This window comes from Notolepis coatsorum, assembly GCF_963971535.1.
Source record: "Notolepis coatsorum genome assembly, chromosome: 8".
Classification (NCBI taxonomy): Eukaryota; Metazoa; Chordata; class Actinopteri; order Aulopiformes; family Paralepididae; genus Notolepis; species Notolepis coatsorum.
In genome coordinates this window covers 64632206-64652570 of record NC_140172.1, presented here as the reverse complement: position 1 = coordinate 64652570, position 20365 = coordinate 64632206, and the positions used below count along the sequence as shown (strand labels likewise).

The 20365-nt window shown below is 42.9% G+C and overlaps 1 protein-coding gene across 2 annotated transcripts in view; it reads left to right on the top strand.

Annotated features, from left to right (window-relative positions):
• The window catches only part of thoc2 (THO complex 2), a 172565-nt gene that overhangs the window by 65089 nt on the left and 87111 nt on the right, over positions 1-20365 (top strand). For both annotated transcript variants that reach the window (XM_084320913.1, XM_084320914.1), the window contains exons 7-11: positions 595-728; positions 992-1152; positions 2896-2988; positions 6206-6361; positions 11639-11811. In XM_084320913.1, coding sequence (XP_084177039.1) covers positions 595-728; positions 992-1152; positions 2896-2988; positions 6206-6361; positions 11639-11811 — 717 coding nt within the window. The remainder of the gene's footprint in view (positions 1-594; positions 729-991; positions 1153-2895; positions 2989-6205; positions 6362-11638; positions 11812-20365) is intronic.

Here is a 20365-nt window from a genome sequence, read left to right as displayed (position 1 = left end):
TTGAAAACAGCATTGATATTACATAAAAGCAAACTGGCAATAGAATTTTTTTCAAAATAATCTAGTTTCCTTAAACACTAACGCTATTAAAAATATATACAGTGGAGGTTAAAATAAGAATATGACTTGGCCTGAAAAGTTCAGTCAGGAGATTTTTTGTTTGCTTTAATCTCTGAGGTTGGCACCTTGCATGGTTGCATCAGTGTGTGAGTGACTGGGTAAAATGTGAGGTACAAATTGTAAAGCTCTTTGGATAAAAGCGCTATATAAATGCACCATTTACCTTTTTTCTTTTCATTTAATGTGCTCTCACTTGCCCTCTGGAACCAGCCATCTTTCACCAGCCCTATGGTGCAATAGCATGTGCTACTTTGACCAGGGTTTTTCATGGTAGCAGACTGGCTAATAATTGGTTGGTAGTCTGTTTGCTAGCTGGTGCTTGTGGAGCGGTTTGCATAGCATTTTTTAAACTTCCTGCTGACTCAACCTTTTCGGTGTAGTGTTCAATTGTTGTTCATGGTTTAAAAGTCTGTCTAGCGTTCCTCAATGTTAAGTGATGCCTAGATGTATGATTATTTCCCTGTTTCCTGTCAGTTACAAGCAACAGAAGTTTAACTTGCTAAGGGAGGAGAATGAGGGTTATGCCAAGCTCATCACGGAGTTGGGTCAGGACCTATCGGGCAACATCACCAGCCGCGTTGTGTTGGAGAGCATCAAGTCCCTGATAGGTATGAAACAAAATTATCTGTTACTTTAGATTGATGGCCTTTTATCTTGGTTTTATTTTGTCATGCATTGTCTTGTGATCTTATGAATGTGTCAGAATGTGCTCTGAAAAGACTATTTTAATAAATACATTTAATTTCAATTAAATTTCAATTTAAACTAAATTCTCTATCAATAGCAATAAATCTAATGTGGGATTAAATCCATTGGATTTATTATATTTAGTTTATTTTTCTCATCTGTCTTCCACCTCCTCCTCGCGCAGGATGCTTCAACCTGGATCCTAATCGCGTCCTGGACATCATCCTGGAGGTGTACGAGGGTCGATCCGACCATGATGAGTTCTTTCTCCCCCTCATCAAGTCTTACATGTGTGAGCCGCTCACTCTTTGCCACATCCTGGGCTTCAAATTCAAATTCTACCAGGTGAGAATGAGCTTGATCGAGTAGAAATCGGAAATTGCTGCTGGCATACACTTTAAGATGCATTCCCTAAACAATTATTCAAACACTGCTTCATGTGAGTACTTGATCTGGGAAAACATTACTTGTGCCCATCCCTAATTTCTCCTGTTCTTACTGGACAGCCGGAATGATAAAAGTGCAGTCAGAATGACTAACGTTAATGATAATAACGCTAATATTGAAATCTTCACTTTCGTTGTGAGAGAGAGTTTAGACTAAATCTTTATGTTGCGCTTGCTCCAGGGTCGAATGTTCAACAGGCGATTGGGGCTAAAATGAATCCCCCTGAAGTGCAAAATGTTATTGCCTTATGAATGGTAGATGTGGGTTGTGGTGGTCCCTGGTCTGCTATGACATCAATATAGGTGGGCCATATACCATTAGAAATGATACACGGGTAGACATTTGTGCTATGGTATACATTGACCCATATCATTTCTACTGGATGGGTACACGGGTATGGTTTTATCTTTAAAAATGTTCCACAATATGAATATTATACTGTGTAATGTGTATTTATTGCATTGTTGAGACCCATAGCAAGAAATGTAACTTACTATAGAGTTTTTGTACTATTTAAAACATTTATACAGTAATTGTATAGTGTTACTGTCCAAAATATGAATTATATGTATACCAAAAGTGTCATAATTCTCTTTGTAAAATGTCCTCTTTAAATAAGCTCACGTTGGCAAAAACGCCCCGCAAGCTAAGTTGGTCTCCTGCCCTGAGTTGAATGATTGTGTCATTGTTGTTGAGAGTCAATGCATTAACTCATTCCGGGCCAACAGCGCCCTCTGCCGATGGCCCTTTCCGTGTCAACGCTTTATCCAATGGAGAATAGGATTTATTTGCGAGTGCATAAAACATATCAAATATAATAGCAATAGATCTAAATAACACTGTGATCGTCAATGAGTTGCTTCCAGTCAACATGCATGAAACGGATAATTCTTTCATACATACATTTCCATTTTATACCGTGATGAATATCAATATATTTCTAGGGCGTTCTGTCTCATCTCAATAAACTCCAGCAAATCGAGCTTAAATGTATTTCCTTAGAAAGCGTGCCATTTGTCGCTTGATTTATGAATAGTTTTCAAATAAATGCTAGATTATCGATAGTATATGTGTCCTCATGCACGAAGAGAAGAAGGGTCTGAAAAATCGCTTCTCCGTACTTTGGTCGGCGCGAACCTCACACACACACGCTCCGATGGTGGTGATAGGAACATCTGATTACCCCAAGATTCGTAACATAAAGGCCTTACCTCACATCTGATGTCATGCAAAAAGATTTATCAAATTCCTGATCGCCATTCCAAATATCGATTGCGTCCATTGATCCAACGTTATAGTCCAAAACGCATAATCCAAGCTGCCCCCCTGACTCGACCAAGCTGCAATAGTATCCAGCTGCATGCCCGAGAAGGGAAACCCGGACCGGAGTTTTTTTCCTGATGCACATACCCAGCCAATCCAATCCAATGATGTGCAATACCATCCGGGAGACGATAGGCGGCGGTATTTGCCCTTTTGCGAGCTCAGACCCATTCCCAACGATAACATCAGGTTGGATGGATGAAAATGAATTGATATCGCTAATAAAAGAAATTGGCACGGAAGCGATGGCGAGTTAACCCGACTATACTCGTGGTTGGCACTGAATGGGTTAATTATAATTTTTTGTGTTTCCTACAGGAGCCCAACGAGGAAACGCCCAAGTCACTTTACCACATTGCTGCTGCACTCCTTCACCACAACCTGATAGAGCTGGAAGACCTCTATGTGCATGTAAGTATTACATTAAAAGAAAATGCAACAGCAGAATAAATTGACATATTGCCTACATTACAAGTAGCCCAGTTTTACAGTACAATTCCTTGAATTATTGTTAGTTAAAGGGTAATAGTGCTCCATTCAAGAAATTAATATATTTATGGATTTGGGGTGTTGCCTCTTCAGTTCAGGATGAATAAGATTGTAGTTTAGTAAAGTTTTGGTTGTAGAGCTCAGTAGGTGATTGTAGAGCTCAGTAGGGTGGTTGTAGAGCTCAGTAGGTGATTGTAGAGCTCAGTAGGATGGTTGTAGAGCTCAGTAGGATGGTTGTAGAGCTCAGTAGGATGGTTGTATAGGTCAGCAGGATGGTTGTATAGGTCAGTAGGATGGTTGTAGAGCTCAGCAGGATGGTTGTAGAGCTCAGTAGGATGGTTGTAGAGCTCTGTAGGATGGTTGTATAGGTCAGTAGGATGGTTGTATAGGTCAGTAGGATGGTTGTATAGGTCAGTAGGATGGTTGCATAGGTCAGTAGGATGGTTGCATAGGTCAGCAGGTGGTTGTAGAGCTCAGCAGGATGGTTGTATAGGTCAGCAGGATGGTTGTATAGGTCAGTAGGATGGTTGTATAGCTCAGTAGGATGGTTGTATAGCTGAGTAGGATGGTTGCATAGGTCAGCAGGTGGTTGTAGAGCTCAGCAGGATGGTTGTATAACTCAGTAGGATGGTTGCATAGGTCAGCAGGTGGTTGTAGAGCTCAGTAGGATGGTTGTATAGCTCAGTAGGATGGTTGTATAGCTCAGTAGGATGGTTGTATAGCTCAGTAGGATGGTTGCATAGGTCAGTAGGATGGTTGTAGAGCTCAGTAGGATGGTTGCATAGGTCAGTAGGATGGTTGTATAGCTCAGTAGGATGGTTGTATAGCTCAGTAGGATGGTTGTATAGCTCAGTAGGATGGTTGCATAGGTCAGTAGGATGGTTGCATAGGTCAGTAGGATGGTTGTAGAGCTCAGTAGGATGGTTGCATAGGTCAGTAGGATGGTTGTAGAGCTCAGTAGGATGGTTGTAGAGCTCAGTAGGATGGTTGTATAGGTCAGCAGGATGGTTGCATAGGTCAGTAGGATGGTTGTATAGGTCAGCAGGTGGTTGTATAGGTCAGCAGGTGGTTGTAGAGCTCAGTAGGTGGTTGTATAGCTCAGTAGGATGGTTGTATAGCTCAGTAGGATGGTTGTATAGGTCAGCAGGATGGTTGTATAGGTCAGTAGGATGGTTGTATAGGTCAGTAGGATGGTTGTATAGGTCAGTAGGATGGTTGTATAGGTCAGTAGGATGGTTGTATAGGTCAGCAGGATGGTTGTATAGGTCAGTAGGATGGTTGTATAGGTCAGTAGGATGGTTGTATAGGTCAGTAGGATGGTTGTAGAGGTCAGTAGGATGGTTGTAGAGGTCAGTAGGATGGTTGTATAGGTCAGTAGGATGGTTGTAGAGCTCAGTAGGATGGTTGTAGAGGTCAGCAGGATGGTTGTATAGGTCAGCAGGATGGTTGTATAGGTCAGTAGGATGGTTGTAGAGCTCAGTAGGATGGTTGAAGAGCTCAGTAGGATGGTTGTATAGGTCAGCAGGATGGTTGTATAGGTCAGCAGGATGGTTGTATAGGTCAGCAGGATGGTTGTATAGGTCAGCAGGATGGTTGTATAGCTCAGTAGGATGGTTGCATAGGTCAGCAGGATGGTTGTATAGCTCAGTAGGATGGTTGTATAGGTCAGCAGGATGGTTGTATAGGTCAGCAGGATGGTTGTATAGGTCAGTAGGATGGTTGTATAGGTCAGCAGGATGGTTGTATAGGGCAGCAGGATGGTTGTATAGGTCAGCAGGATGGTTGTATAGGTCAGCAGGATGGTTGTATAGGTCAGCAGGTGGTTGTATAGCTCAGCAGGTGGTTGTATAGGTCAGCAGGTGGTTGTATAGGTCAGTAGGATGGTTGTAGAGCTCAGTAGGATGGTTGTATAGGTCAGCAGGATGGTTGTAGAGGTCAGCAGGATGGTTGTATAGCTCAGTAGGATGGTTGTATAGGTCTGTAGGATGGTTGTATAGCTCAGTAGGATGGTTGTATAGCTCAGTAGGATGGTTGTATAGCTCAGTAGGATGGTTGTATAGGTCTGTAGGATGGTTGTATAGCTCAGTAGGATGGTTGTATAGCTCAGTAGGATGGTTGTATAGGTCTGTATGATGGTTGTATAGCTCAGTAGGATGGTTGTATAGCTCAGTAGGATGGTTGTATAGGTCTGTAGGATGGTTGTATAGGTCAGCAGGATGGTTGTATAGGTCAGTAGGATGGTTGCATAGGTCAGTAGGATGGTTGCATAGGTCAGCAGGATGGTTGTAGAGTTCAGTAGGATGGTTGTAGAAGTCTGTAGGATGCTTGTATAGGTCAGTAGGATGGTTGTATAGGTCAGCAGGAGGGTTGTATATGTCAGCAGGATGGTTGTATAGGTCAGCAGGTGGTTGTATAGGTCAGTAGGATGGTTGTAGAGCTCAGTAGGATGGTTGTATAGGTCAGCAGGATGGTTGTATAGGTCTGTAGGATGGTTGTATAGCTCAGTAGGATGGTTGTATAGCTCAGTAGGATGGTTGTATAGCTCAGTAGGATGGTTGTATAGGTCTGTAGGATGGTTGTATAGGTCTGTAGGATGGTTGTATAGCTCAGTATGATGGTTGTATAGGTCTGTAGGATGGTTGTATAGGTCAGCAGGATGGTTGTATAGGTCAGTAGGATGGTTGCATAGGTCAGTAGGATGGTTGCATAGGTCAGCAGGATGGTTGTAGAGTTCAGTAGGATGGTTGTAGAGGTCTGTAGGATGCTTGTATAGGTCAGTAGGATGGTTGTATAGGTCAGCAGGAGGGTTGTATATGTCAGCAGGATGGTTGTATAGGTCAGCAGGTGGTTGTATAGGTCAGTAGGATGGTTGTAGAGCTCAGTAGGATGGTTGTAGAGCTCAGTAGATGGTTGTATAGGTCAGTAGATGAATAGGAGTGCTTTTTACCTTCAATGTTAAATGGTGCATTGATGTGACATGACAGGTTATTGGGTGAAACACACTTTTCTGACATTTCTAAGCTGTGGCAGACTGCTTTGAACAAGGACTAATACAAATTTAACTGCTAAGGCTGCATAAACCTACATTTCAACAGAACACTGTCTTATTTTTCTCGTCTTTTAAATTCGCTATTTCCAGCTCATGCCACTGGACGCAGCCATCGTCGAGGAACATAAAAAGGAAATCACAGAGGCCAAACAGATTGCCCGTAAGCTGGTCATGGTGGTGGTGCCCTCGGAGAAGAGCGAGGACAAGGACAGGGAGAAGGAGAAAGAAGAGGAGAAAAACGAGAAGGTACCTGTGTGGAGGGTCTCATCTTTGCATTTCTTCTCCTGTTCTGTTCTGCCTCTGACTCCTCACAATGTCTAAAATGTTTGCCTGTGCTCACCCGAGTTGGGCAGGGTTGGGCGCAGTGTTAATTTTAGTTTTAGTCTTAGTCATGTCTCGAATGCTCTTTTTCGTTTATCATATTTATTCACCTTTTATCTATTTTTCATTTAGTCAACTACAGGTCTGAGCATTTTAGTTTTAGTATTTTTTGTTTAGTTTCGCCACTCAGTTACAGCCTCATAAGTTGGTGTGATTTCTTTTAATTACATTTTTTTGGACCTACTTTTTCTCCTTCTGTGATTTTTTTTTTTATTTTTTTTTCTCCCATCCCAATTTTTCCCCTGTCCTGATCGTTGCTTGCATGTGCCCCCCACTGGTCGGTCGTAGGGAGGATAGAAGCCCATCACATGTCCCATGTGGAGGCAGCCAGTCACTTCTTTTCACCTGCCAGCGCGGACTCTCATTGGCGAGGTGTAACGTGAGGGAGGCTCACACTGCCCCCGCCATTTCCTGTCTTTGCTGTGCAGGCGCCCTGACCGACCTGTAGGAGTCGCTATTTACAACGACCAGACTACCACCCATCGTCTCCCCTTCCGCTGACTCTGCCAATTGAGTCAGTATGACGGCCGGCCCAAGCCGGAGGCAACGCTGACAGCCGGATTCGAGACCGGTGTCTCTTGCGTTGGTGACGAGCGCAATGTCCGCTGCGCCACCCAGCCGCGACGTGAGCTTTTTCTAAACAAAAAAAGTAGGGATGCTCGATATTGGCTTTTTTACCGATATACCGATATTGTCCAACTCTTAATTTCCGATACCGATATCAACCGATACCGATATATGCAGGGCCCCCCCCCCCCAATTTTTTTTAAATAATTTCAGGTAATTAACATTACATATCTCTTGTTGTGGAATTAACACAACATTATGCATACTTTTGACAATAAATAAAATCAGAATTTGTTCTTACTTGCTTGCCTGGGTAAATAAAGGTTATAGAAATGTAATTATTTTTTTTATTTATTTATTTTTTTTGAAAACCGATACAGATATTTTTCGATATCACATTTTAATGCCGATATCGGCAGATAATATCGGTAGGCCGATAATATCGGACATCCCTAAAAAAAAGCTAACGTTAGTGCTAGCTGGTTAGCTATTTAATGTGTTCTATTGTGGTGGATCGACATAATGTAGCGATCCGTCATGCAGTAATGTAGGGAAGAAAGAGGAGAGTTTCCTTTTCTGTATGGTGCTTTATTTCCAGCTCAATATGGGGTTTTACAGGTTGATATTTCCTTCTCATACACAACACAGCTACCTGCTAATAGGCTAGCGCTTCACAACAACAATGTAACATCCGGTCCGTCCTCTCATATCTCCCGGGGGGAAACAACACCCCCAGCATAACAATGGTGCCCTAAGACCATACAACTAGAGCGACACACAAAACCCCAGAACATTACAATAATTCACCCACGGAACGATGTGTTGGGGATAAGGGTTTCGCACGGACAATTATGTTTGTTACTTTCCTGTCGGCAAACGAGTTCCTGTTAGCTAGCAAGTAAACAGTTTTGAAGTTTAGCAAGATTTTATTTAGTAAATTACATTTTGTGTTTTTAGTCAACGACATGAATAATTTCATCACGTTAGTGTCACATGATCTCTATTAACGTGACGTCTCGTCTAGTTTTCGTCAGGGGGAAAAATCTTTGTTGACTATCACATTTAGTCATTTTCGTTGACTAAATTAACACTGGTTGGGCGATAATTCAATATTATCGTATCGGGATGAAATTTTGCTGTCTAATTATTAACAAGATTTTCTCAAATGGTTGAGTTCCAGGGCTGAGAAATAACATTATAAGTAATATTGCTGTGCTACATTACAGATTATGATTCTGATTGTGTCGGACCAACCAGAAAGGACAGATATAGATGCACATTGTGTGTCTCAGTCTCCAGGCATTTGGATAACGTTAAGCCTATCAGCCGATCACGTTTTTTGCCACAGATATCGATCACCGATCGTCTATGAGCCATAGCGGCCGATACACTGCAGATACCAATCGTTTTTGGTTTTGTTTGATTAAAAAAAAATTATTTTACATTTTCAACAACAACCAACAACACTATCAACATCAACAATACTAATAATGACAAAACAATAATAAATAATAAATACAGATCTAAACTTAAACAAATACAAAACGTTTTTGGTTTTGTTATAGCAATACTGTAGGTCTAACAGGCATTCTCAAGCGAAGCTTCGAAGTATTTAAGACAGCCCTAATTATCTGTATTATCTGCGAGACAACGAGTAATTTTTTTTCGCTCTCTCTACTCTACTGCTAGCAGCGTCTTTGCATGTCCGACTTCTTCTTCTTTGCATGTCTTGAATTCCACCGGCCTGGCCGTGTGGCAATAAAAGGAACTTGAACTTGACTGCACTGTGTGTGTGTGTGTGTCTGTCAGTCAACTCTGCTTTGGTCCAATCACATTCCCCCACCCCACAGTCTGCGAATCAGTAGGGCGGGTCTTCACGGCATGCTTGTTGTAACTTGTTGTCTGTTCAGCAAGCTGGGAGAGTGTAGCGGACAATGTGAGAGAGTAGTCTGTCTCTCTCAGCCCTATGAATTTCATGACTTTTCTTGTGATCGCCTTAGCCTTCTGACTATCACGGTTATACGCACCGATGCCCTCTGGTGGTTTGCGTTAGCAGTCGTTTTGGTTATTAATCAGCCTTTTTCTTTTTACTAGCGATGCCCCGATCACGTTTTTTGCCACCGATCATCTATGAGCCATATCGGCCGATACACTGCCGATACCGTTTTTTTTTATTTTCTTTTTATCAAAAATATTTTTTCCAACAACAACCATCTCATATTTAAAAAGAAAATAACGATGAAAACCCGACTTTTCTCGGGTTTGGCGCCCAACGTTCGGTGAGTTAACCCCACTTATGTCGGGTCTGACGTCCAATGTATTAAAGGTATAAGGAGTAGAATTGCCCAAATAAAACAATGTATAGACTCATACTAGGGGTGGAACGGTTCACAAAATGGATGGTTCGTTTCGTATCACGGTTTTGGGGTCACGGTTTTCGGTTCGGTTCGATATATGTTGTTTTTTATATAAAAAAAAATGTAACACTCAAAAATCTAAACATGTTTCTCATTTATTAAAAAATAAATAAAAATAAGGTTTACAGTGTTTACAGCCTTAAATAATGTTTGGCACACAAAGACCGAACTGACTGAAAAATATAGGCTACATTTGTCAAAGTATTAACTTAGTGCAAACAAACAATATGCTCAGCCAGCACTAGACTTTCCTTTCTTTAATATAAACACAAAAAAACTGTCAACAATGTTTAAATTCCCTGATTGTCAGTTCTTAACACATTGACGACCACGGTTTCCAGTGTAATATGGATCTAGAGGGCCAGGGTTCGTCAACAAACCGATGTACTTTTGGATAGCTATATATATACTTTATAGTATTGCTATCTGTCCATTCTCATTGTCACTTGAGTGCATAAACCGTGCCTTCATAATGGCTTAAAGAAAATAAAAATCCATCGGTTGGTTGTCATTTTATAGTGTCGTGAATATAAGCTTTATCGCAGTTTTCGTCTCGTATTTTTTCTGGAAAGCTATTTATAGGGCTAAAGGCTAGTCACGTTATATCGAACGGCATTTCTGTTGTATATATACGAATGAAATAAAACAAACTGCTTAGCATCCGGACTATTACAGAGCATCTATGGATGAAATGGGGGCGGCGGGGGATGCCGATTAGTATTATTGATTAGCATTACATTATCTGTCTACATTTATTTAGATTATTATTTAAATATTGAGTGCAACTGTGGTGGGTTGGAACTATATGGGTTGGCGGGTCCGCAGGGACATTTTAGTGTCACGGACCTTCAGCTCAGGCAACGTTATATCGGCTCCGGTAACGTTAGGAGGTGATGGCATGCAGTGGAAAAGCAGCAATAGTCCCGGTTGGAGTTAGTAGAACACAGTTGTATGTTAGCCTTCTTGGATGTTGAATAAACGCCTATCATTGTCTTTCAACACCCCGCCTCTCAGACTCCCATTTTCTCCTCTGCTAGCTAGTAGCTACGATAACATTGCATTGACTGTATTAGCTGGCGGGCTACCATAGTTCAACATGCGTTGTGTTGTACAAACTGCTAACGCTATGGCAAGATGTGTGTAGGCCTATGTAATGTTAATGGCTATGTTTTTAAAGTCGTAATGAAGATTGATTTATATTGTGCTTGCCATTTTTACACAAACTGCAGTGCTGCAGCCAGCGCTCACCTCTCCCGGCTCCGCGAAATTAAATTATTATTATAATTTTTTTGTGCGCATCCCCTGAACCGTACGATACACACACGCCCCGAACCGTGGAGGTCGTATCGAACAGTACATGGTTCGAATGCGTATCGTTCCACCCCTAACTCATACAAATTAAACTAAATGAAAAACTTCCTGGATTTTCTATTTTGCGGTTCCGGGGCCATGAGTGCTCGTTTTTGCGTGATGTAGCCCCTCACTACTTGCCATTTCCCCATGTGGAATTCACCTGATTGGATAAACACTGCTAGTGGGCAGTCTGTAGCCCCATTCACACTTACCATTAATGCCGGGATTTGTACCCCATTATCCCAGGATGCCCTTCTGTATGAAAGGAACCAAGGCGGAATGGGGGGTGAAATTTTATGCAGCATTTCGATGTCTTTGGGTATAGTAAAATTGCAGGGTTGGTTTTGTCCCGGCTTCTGTGTGTAAGGTACATCCAGGCATAGCGGGACCAACCGTGCACATGATATAATAATGTCATGACGTATATACATTCTTTTGGTGGTGCTCTAGTGACCTCTAGAGGCTGAAACTACTCATTAGGTCTTTAATATATATCCATAGCAGAATAATTCCAGATATTATCATGATATGAATGCCTTTCACCCAGTCCCTTGGAGGCATGCATCCCCTCCCTACTTCCCATTTCCCCACTCCATGTGGAATGCACCCGATTGGCTGAATGTTATCTATAGCACCTTTTTTAAATATTCATTATTTTGTTTTCTTTTTTCAAGAGGTCAGTTGACTGTTTAGAATATAAAATGTGGCCGGTCAGTTTTGTAATTCACCAGCCACTCTGGTTTGTGAAGGGGGGGGGGGGGGGGTAATTTCCTGCTTATCATACTGATCCTCCCTCTCCGTTTAGCCACCAGATAACCAGAAGCTGGGTCTGCTGGAAGCCCTGCTGCGGATTGGAGACTGGCACCACGCCCAGAGTATTATGGACCAGATGCCCCCCTACTATGCCACCTCTCACAAGGCCATCGCCCTGGCGCTCTGCCAGCTGCTACACTTGACTGTGGAGCCGATTTACCGAAGGTGCCCCCTCCCTTTACCCACGTCCAGACTCATGTGACCACCAGCGCATATGGCTCCACATGCTCTCATTTCAAAACACAATACAGGGTATCTGCGGGGTATTAAAAAAGTCGTAAATGTTATTTGCACAGGTATTACATTTTTTATCAGGATATTAAATAATATTGAAATATATAGCACTTTTCTCACAGCATTATTATACCGCAATATGGGTCTCCCCCCCCCCCCCCCCCCCCCCCCCCCCCCCCCAGTCTGACAGCTTTGGGTTGTCCACACTGAACCTAGCAAGACTGTATAAGTGTGTACGTTCTGACAGAATGCTGTGATGCCATGTTCCCAAGTCCGATAGACGCAGCGCATATAGGATAGACGCAGCATGTTCTGAATTGGGTCACCAAATAGTTGGGTCATCTGTGGCATTTCCGTGACTGGAGAGCGAAGGTCCGTTTCTCAATGGATAAAAAAACAATCCGCTTCGACAATGTTGACTGGAAAATGAGTCATTGATAAGCGACGGGCATATTAGACACATAATTTAAAACATAGATTAGGCCATATTAACGCTAACATTTAAGTGGATGCTGGGCATTCAAGCACTAAATCGTGCGGCCCCTGCTGGGCACTGAAAGTGTTTTTAAAAAAAAATCGAGTGTAAAAAAAAATATATATATATTTTTATTTTCTTTTGCCTTCAAAATGCATCTCCAAGGGAATATCACTTGAGTTGTACACGACGGCGACGCCACACAAAACATTAAGGCTATGCCTATGCTGCTATGATGTGTTACCAAGTTGGCTAATTTAATTGTAATCATCTGCTTTTGTAGGTGCATTGTCTGATATAATTATAAATTAAATATAATATAATTGTTTGCTTGATAGACTAAGGTTGCAACATAATTATGTAATGTCATGTCGTTGGCTGTGAGAGCAGCCCCACTGCACCCAGGCAGCGCAGCCGAGTGAAACCTTGTTGGCTGCGTCACAGTCACGAAAGGGGCTACTTAATTCATTAATCCAATCCACTTTATTTATAGAGCACATTTAAAAACAACAAAGTTTACCAAAGTGCTGTACAAGTCCCACAACATAAGATAAAAAAAAAAATCTTTTTTCCTTCAAAGCTTCGAATTCAAATCGAAGCTCTGCCTCGAAGCTTCGATTGCCAAAAAAAGCTTAGAAGGTCAGCCCTAACACACGCTGATCAGCTGGATCGATATGAAAACATTGTAGGATCAAGGTGAAATTGAGGTCATTACCTTTGATCTGGGTTATTCAAAAAAGAATATTCCAATTGTCTGATTGCGATTTCCAGTATTGGTGTCCATCGTCTCCCCAACATAATCCGGCACAACACATGCATCGGGGGCATTGGGCGCGTTTCAATGTGATCGGGTAAACTGCTAGACTCATCTGACTCAAAATACTGCACCCGGAGGGAATTAAATGTAACTGGTGTGAAAAAAGGTTTCAAAGGGTGGGCGATACTGCCACCTAACAGGATGCGGCTGGTATTGCACTCTAGCGATCTCTGAGTGATTCCCTATGGTAACTCCGAGGTCTGTGTGCCTGAAATGAATTTAAAAAAGAAAAGAAAAGAAAAACGTGTATGGCGCTGAACGGTTGGCGAGCAAACACGTATATTTACATGGTTGGCCGGGAATGAGTTAATTTAAAGGTCAACTCAAAACAAACAATAAAATTTACTTTGAAATTAAAACAGAATCCTAGGCTACTAAATTTCATCAACACAGTAAAGGGAACTTGACTTCGAACTCAGCTGACAGTCTAGCCCAGGGGTCAGGAACCTTTTTGACTGGGAGAGCCATAAAAGCCAAATATTTCTAAATATATCTCATTGAGAGCCATATAGTATTTTTAACGTATAATAAATTAAATATGTCTTACTTTTAATGCGACTTCTGATGCTGCATGGTTTTGCTGATGGCCTTGTAGTCTGGTTCATACGTGGTGAGGTTGAGCTTCATGCAGGTGTTGAGGCTTCCATCAGTTAAACGTGAGCGTAGGTTGGTCTTAATGTTCCTCATATGCGAGAATGACTGCCCACATGCATATGTAGAGCCAAACATGGTCAATACGGCAATACTCACGCTGCATTGTGTTGTATGTCACAGGAAGCTCGTTCCAAGTTTTAAGAATCAGCTGGTCTTCAGGTTGAAGATTTTTTCATTTCTGTCCACTTGTGTTCCCTCGCCAGCTCTGCTCGCTATATCTTCAGCTACAGATACTATTAGCTGTATCTTCAAAACTAATTTCTGTTTACTTTAAAATGACACAGTATTATTAAGAAATAACACAAGTATAAAAAAAAAAAAAAAAAAAAAATTTTTTTTTTTTTTACTCAAAAAATTCTGGGAGCCATATATGGCTCGCGAGCCATAGGTTCCCGACCCCTGGTCTAGCCCTAATCCCTGTTGCGCAATGCCCCTTTTCAGTAAAGTTTTAGTTTTTGCTAAGAGTATGGACTTTTAATCTTGACCTTGTTGCAACGCCCCTTTTTCAGTCAAGCATTTTCAGTTTAGCTCAGTCTGTGAAGCAAAAAGTTCTAGGGTGAAAAGCTCTAACAACTTGCTCTTCACAGTCTTGCGCATTCACATTGAAGAGTGAAAGGCACTCCTCTTCTCTCAAGGGCTGATTCAAGTTGTATCATACCAGATCCCTCTGCTAGGTCCACCAGGGACGCTAGTCCTGATCTCTCAGTCTCAACCTGAGCTTGGCCATCTGGAATTGCAGTCTTAAGGTCATGCAGTAACTGGTGAGGCGACCAGGCCAGACTGTAGTGACCTCAGTGTAGTTGAGGAGTTGTCAAATGGGTCAGCTTCAAAATCCCTCATGCATGCCTGCAGGTCCTGAACTGCTTGCTCATCCTTCTTCATCCTCACTGGCTGGCATTCGAAATGCTTCCTGTGACGACGCTGGCACTGGAGGTCCCGCTTCACAGTAGACTTCACCCTTGCAACATTGTTTGCATTCCTTGTTGTTGAGAACAGTTGTTTCTCACTCTGTAAAAGCTGAGTCCATCCTTGCTTTAGCTTTGAGTTCAGATTCATAGATGTTTCTATCCAAAGATCGACGGGCTGGCAGGAGTAGGGTAGCCCTGTCATCGACTGGCAGGGCTGGGCGATATAGCCAAAAACGTTATCGCGATAAAATTATTTTCATATAACTCGATATCGATAATTATCGTCGATATAATGTCTGTCAAGTTTAATTAACTTATTATGCCCGGCGCCGATGGACTTGTTTTTCTGCTGCGAATGTCTCGAGTTGATGTCGTCATCAGTCCGCGCACGTTAGCAGTTAGCCAGAGCGAGACAATCCCATGACAATGTACTAGTAAATATCCCTAAAATACTCTGTTCCGCCCCAATAAATTGCAACGACGTCCACCGTATACCACACACTACTATAACCGTGGCATCAGAATTCACGCCACATACATACTCTGCACGTAAATATATAAAATCGCGCCGTGCAAGCTAATTATCATAGCCACGCATGTATCCAAATGTCCTAAATATCCCTAAAATACTCTGTTCCGCCAGAATACATTGCAACGACGTCCACCGTATACCACACACTACTATAACCGTGGCATCAGAATTCACGTTACACGCATACACGGCACGTAAATATATAACATAGAGCTGTGCAAGCTAATTATCCTAGCGCCAGCCTTGAGTCCTAAACCAAAACAGTGGCGCATCTGGAGCTGTGGTGCGTAAGCACGTCACGTCATCACGTAACGTTGGCTGTTGTTAGTGAGTGTGTTGAGCCGAGGCTGAGCGGGCCAAACTTGGAAAATCGATATATCGAAACTTTGCGACCACGTTTCATGTTTATTTCGAGAAAATAATTTATCGCGATATTTATCGTTATCGTTTTATCGCCCAGCCCTACGACTGGGTAAAGTGATCGTGTTTAGAACTCCATTTGCTCATCTGACAGTGAAGAGAGCATTGCCCAGTAGTCTGGCAACCACATCCCATAGTCATGGTTGTCGTATGCCATCAGTCCTGGCAGCGTGAATATTAAAGGCAACCAACTTGTGTTCAGCGTTTCTCTGATTGGCCACACGGCCAATCAATCAATCCACTAGCGCACGCCCTTGCGGCAAGAGAGACGCGGCAGGAGCGCTGGTCGAACGACTGCGCTTGCCTTGTGTTCAGAGAAAAGCCGAACACAAGTTGGTTGCCTTTAATATTCACGCGTCCTGGCAGCATGTTGTAGGTTGACGATAGGTACTACTCAGAGCCATTTCTTGCATGACATGCATCAAGACATTGTACAAGTGGGTCAGACATCTACAAGAATGAGACTCAAAAGTCCCCCATGTCTGTGCCAGGCTTCTCATAAACTCTGTTGATCAGCTCCTTCATGTCACCATCATTCTCAAGATCACAGTAAGCTGTCTGTAGAGCCTCTTGAGTTTCAGTCAGTGCATTCCGCAGAATGTTGAGGTTCTCCTTGATGTCTTCCGATAGTTCTTTGTGCTCAAGAATGTTTGACAGTTGATTTTGGATAAGAACCTCAAGAGCAGGATGCACCGCACGCCCCGTCTGTAGTGCTTTCCTCGTAGTGCTTGGTCTACCGACCCCTTCACTACTACCCCTGCTGTAACCAGAGTGTATGCCTTTCCAGAGCCCTTGAATCTCTTGTAAATGGCATAGATGTAGGACATCAGCTTGTGGAAAGCTCAGAGGATTGGGATGATGTCCTTGAACATTTCTGGATTCTCCGCCTTGATCGTCTTGTAGGTGGGCAGGTCACCAACAATAAAGGAGAATGGAATATTCTTCAGCCGCATGGCTTCCACATGTTTCACCATGATGTCATTCACCACTGACTTGCTTGGAGGTCCATTGTATGTTGTGTGGTAGTAAGGCTTGCTCTTGAGTCTGTCTCGGGGCAGCTCTGGCTGCAATTGTAGCTTACCACCACCGGTATGACTGTGTATGAAATAATAATGGACTCTGTGAAGCGCTCTGGGTGTCATGAAGAGCGCTATATAAATCCAAGTCATTATTATTATTATTATTATTGTTGGGTGGTGGATGACAGCAGGACTGGGCACCACTGTATCCTGGAACTCGCTGCTCTTCAGGTGGTGGTCTTGTACCATGATTGTCTACATGAGACAGTGCATGTGATGTATCACAGAGCGAGCACGTTGCGGAGCTGACCCATCCACTGGTGCATCTACCCTGGGATGAGCAGGTGGCTCGCTCTTGCTACCAGGGGGGCATCTGTACTGGCAAACCTTTGTCACTGCTGTGCAGAGATTTCCTTCATCTTGGTGAGCGTTTCGGCAGTCTCTTTGCCTGGTTTCTTTTCATAGCTCTCTGGCTGCACGTACATGACATTTGTTCGATGCGCTCCTGTAGAGTCACCGGTCATTGTGTCGATCTTGAAGTCGTCATTGTCGATGATCACGATAGCTGGCTTGCTGTCTGCGATCTCCTGTGGGCAGGTTGCTGATGCCTCCACATCCATCAGAACCCAGTGGTCATAGAGGAGCAGTGTATCTGCATAGCTGATGCAGACACCACTCTTGTGAGAGTGTCTACCAGATCTTTACTCCTTGTCATGCCATGGACATTTACGCCCAGGTTGATAGCAGTGGTAATGTGCTGTCCAGTGATGCGGTACTGGATCACTTTACTGAAAAGGGACATTGCGCAACAGGTATTAGGGAACGGGTATTAGGGCTAGACAATCAGCTGAGTTCGAAGTCAAGTTCCCTTTACTGTGTGTTGATGAAATTTAGTAGCCTAGTGTAACCGGTCTTATTTTGACATGCCCGGAGTGGGAGTTGAACCCCGGTCTCCCGCGCCGCGGGCGGCATCACAGACCACTATACCAAGAGGTGAATTCACTTCTTGGTAATGGGTCTGGATGCCTCTGGGGAGTGAGTTTTACTTGCAGTACCGCTTAACGTCCACAGCCACTTCACTACACTGTCCATCGTGACTGTGGATAGACACGGTACCTCCATTACACTCACCCCCTAAACTCACTCCACCCAGGGCATCCAGGTGACTGGGCACCACTGTAACCGGTCTTATTTGACATGCCCTGAGTGGGAGTTGAACCCTGGTCTCCCGCGCCGTGGGCGGCATCACAGACCACTATACCAAGAGGTTAATTCACTTCTTGGTAATGGGTCTGGATGCCTCTGCGGAGTGAGTTTTACTTGCAGTACCGCTTAACACTTTGAGTGCCACGGATGCGTTTTGTCGTTAGTTCATGCCGCCAGTTGAATGCCAGCAACGCTATATAGCGTTTGTTTGTCGTATTTCTTTTATTAGCGATTTGAATTCAGATTTCATCAGCCTCACGCTAGTGCTGCAGACTCTCTCTGAGCTCCATTGGGAAAATACCGCCCCCTATCGTCTCCCTGTGTAACTGCACCCCATTGGATTAGACTGATGAAGGGGGGGGGCCAGTTTCCTCATTTAACTTTTCTGTCAAGCCAACTGAAGGATCCAAGTGATCGCAGAGCCGTAAAACAACGTGGAATACATATTTACAGTACCCAACGCTGAATCAATAAACTCGATCGATATTTGGAATGGCGATCAGGAATTGGAATAATCTTTTTGGAGAACATCTGATGGCGTAATCGGATCTGTTTTGACCTATATATCAGCGTGTGCCCTATGTGTGTTTGTGTGTGCGCGCTGATCAGGAAATGAGAGAATATATTTTTCAGAAAGCTTATATCGATAATCTAGCGTTTATTTGAAAACCATTCATAAATAGGCCGAAACATTTCAACGTTTTTTGTGTATGCCAGAATATTCCAGTAAATGCCGTTTATCACGGAATCTATATATTTTCCTGAAAAACGAGGCTTTTCAAAATGCTATAAAACGGAAATGAACCTATTATTAAAAAAAAATAAAAAAAAAAATCCGACAATGTTGACTGCAAACAAGTCATTGATAAACGACGGGCAGATTAGACACATAGCCATAATTTAAGATAGAGATTATGCGTTCACAACGCTATCATTGAAGTGGGTGCTGGCATTCAACCACGTTTTACCATGTTAACAAGTGGCAACCAAAGTGTTAACGTCCACAGCCACTTCACTACACTGTCCATCGTGACTGTGGATAGACACGCGGTACCTCTGTTACGCTAGGATTCTGTTTTAATTTTATAATTTTATTGTTTGTTTTGAGTTGACCTTTAAAACCCTTAGGAGTCTAACCTAAAGAGCTCCTCCTCCTGAGAATTTCCCCCTTTTTTTTTGTTACATAATATAAAATTACAGATTCATACCTTCAAAATAAGCCATCAATTGTCAAATTTGAGACGATAGTTTTCAATCAATGTCCTATCAAACATTCTGGTAAAATCCTAACAACTTTTCAGTATAGGACTTGAATAGATCCAAGTTCATTCAGCTATCTGATGAGAGAACTACACTCCCAGAATTCAATGTGATCATTGTCACTAGAACCATTTCACACCTGGAGCAAAGGCCCAGTCATTCCTTTGTTATTCCAGTGAATGGACCCAGCAGGAGGCCTAGCCTAGCGACAAGCGGCCACTACGGTATTGAAAAAATTCTCATATACACATAGAGAATAATAATCAACAAGAAACATCAACTGTATCAATTGTATTGTACAATGAACAACCCTATATATCGCTTTTGGATTACAATAGTAATACAAGGTAATGTACTGATTTCTTTTGATTTCTCTGTTTGAGAGAGAGAGAGAGAGAGTGTGTGTGTGTGTGTGCAGGGGAGTAGCTGGGGGGGGGGGGGGGGGGGGGGGGGGTAGGATGATTCCAAGGGCCCAGCAAATGCCCCAAATTTTTTTTATAGATTGGGGGCCCCACATTTTAATGGATTGGGGGCCCACAAATTGATTCTTTTCATGGGGCCCAGAATCTCCAGCTACGCCCCTGTGAGCGCACCTTTCTCTAGACTAGAGAGCTGTCATCACCGTGATGCGCGCTTGAATGAACTGCGAGATAACTCATAACTCGTACACACACGCACTCTGTCTCTGCCAGTTATGTTGATGAAAAGCATGTTAGACTACTTTTAATACATAAATTAACGTTCCGTCGGGTCCCGTGTATTCTAGAGAATGATAATAATAATAATAATAATAATAATAATGCAGGACGCGCTGAAGAAGCATACATAGAAGCAGACTCGACACAAGTTTCGTCTCGACGCTGCGTCTCAGCGCACACACACACACACGCACACCACATTATTCTGCGAAGCAGCTCAGTGTCCCGTGGATATTATTGCAAGAGATAATTCATACATATTATGAAAAGCCGATGCCGATCTGTTGTTTAGAATTTGGATGGGGGGTAGCGAGTCTCTGATACCTCTCACCTCTGCGCGGGGGTCTAACACCTATTCACAGCGCACACGCTTCTCTTGTGTGTGCGTGTATGTGTGCTTCGTGACGCGCTGTAGTTCTCTTGCAAACGGAAATAATTACAAGCATACCATCTAGCAAGAATTAAACGTATTTACAAGTCGTATTATGTTTAGCAA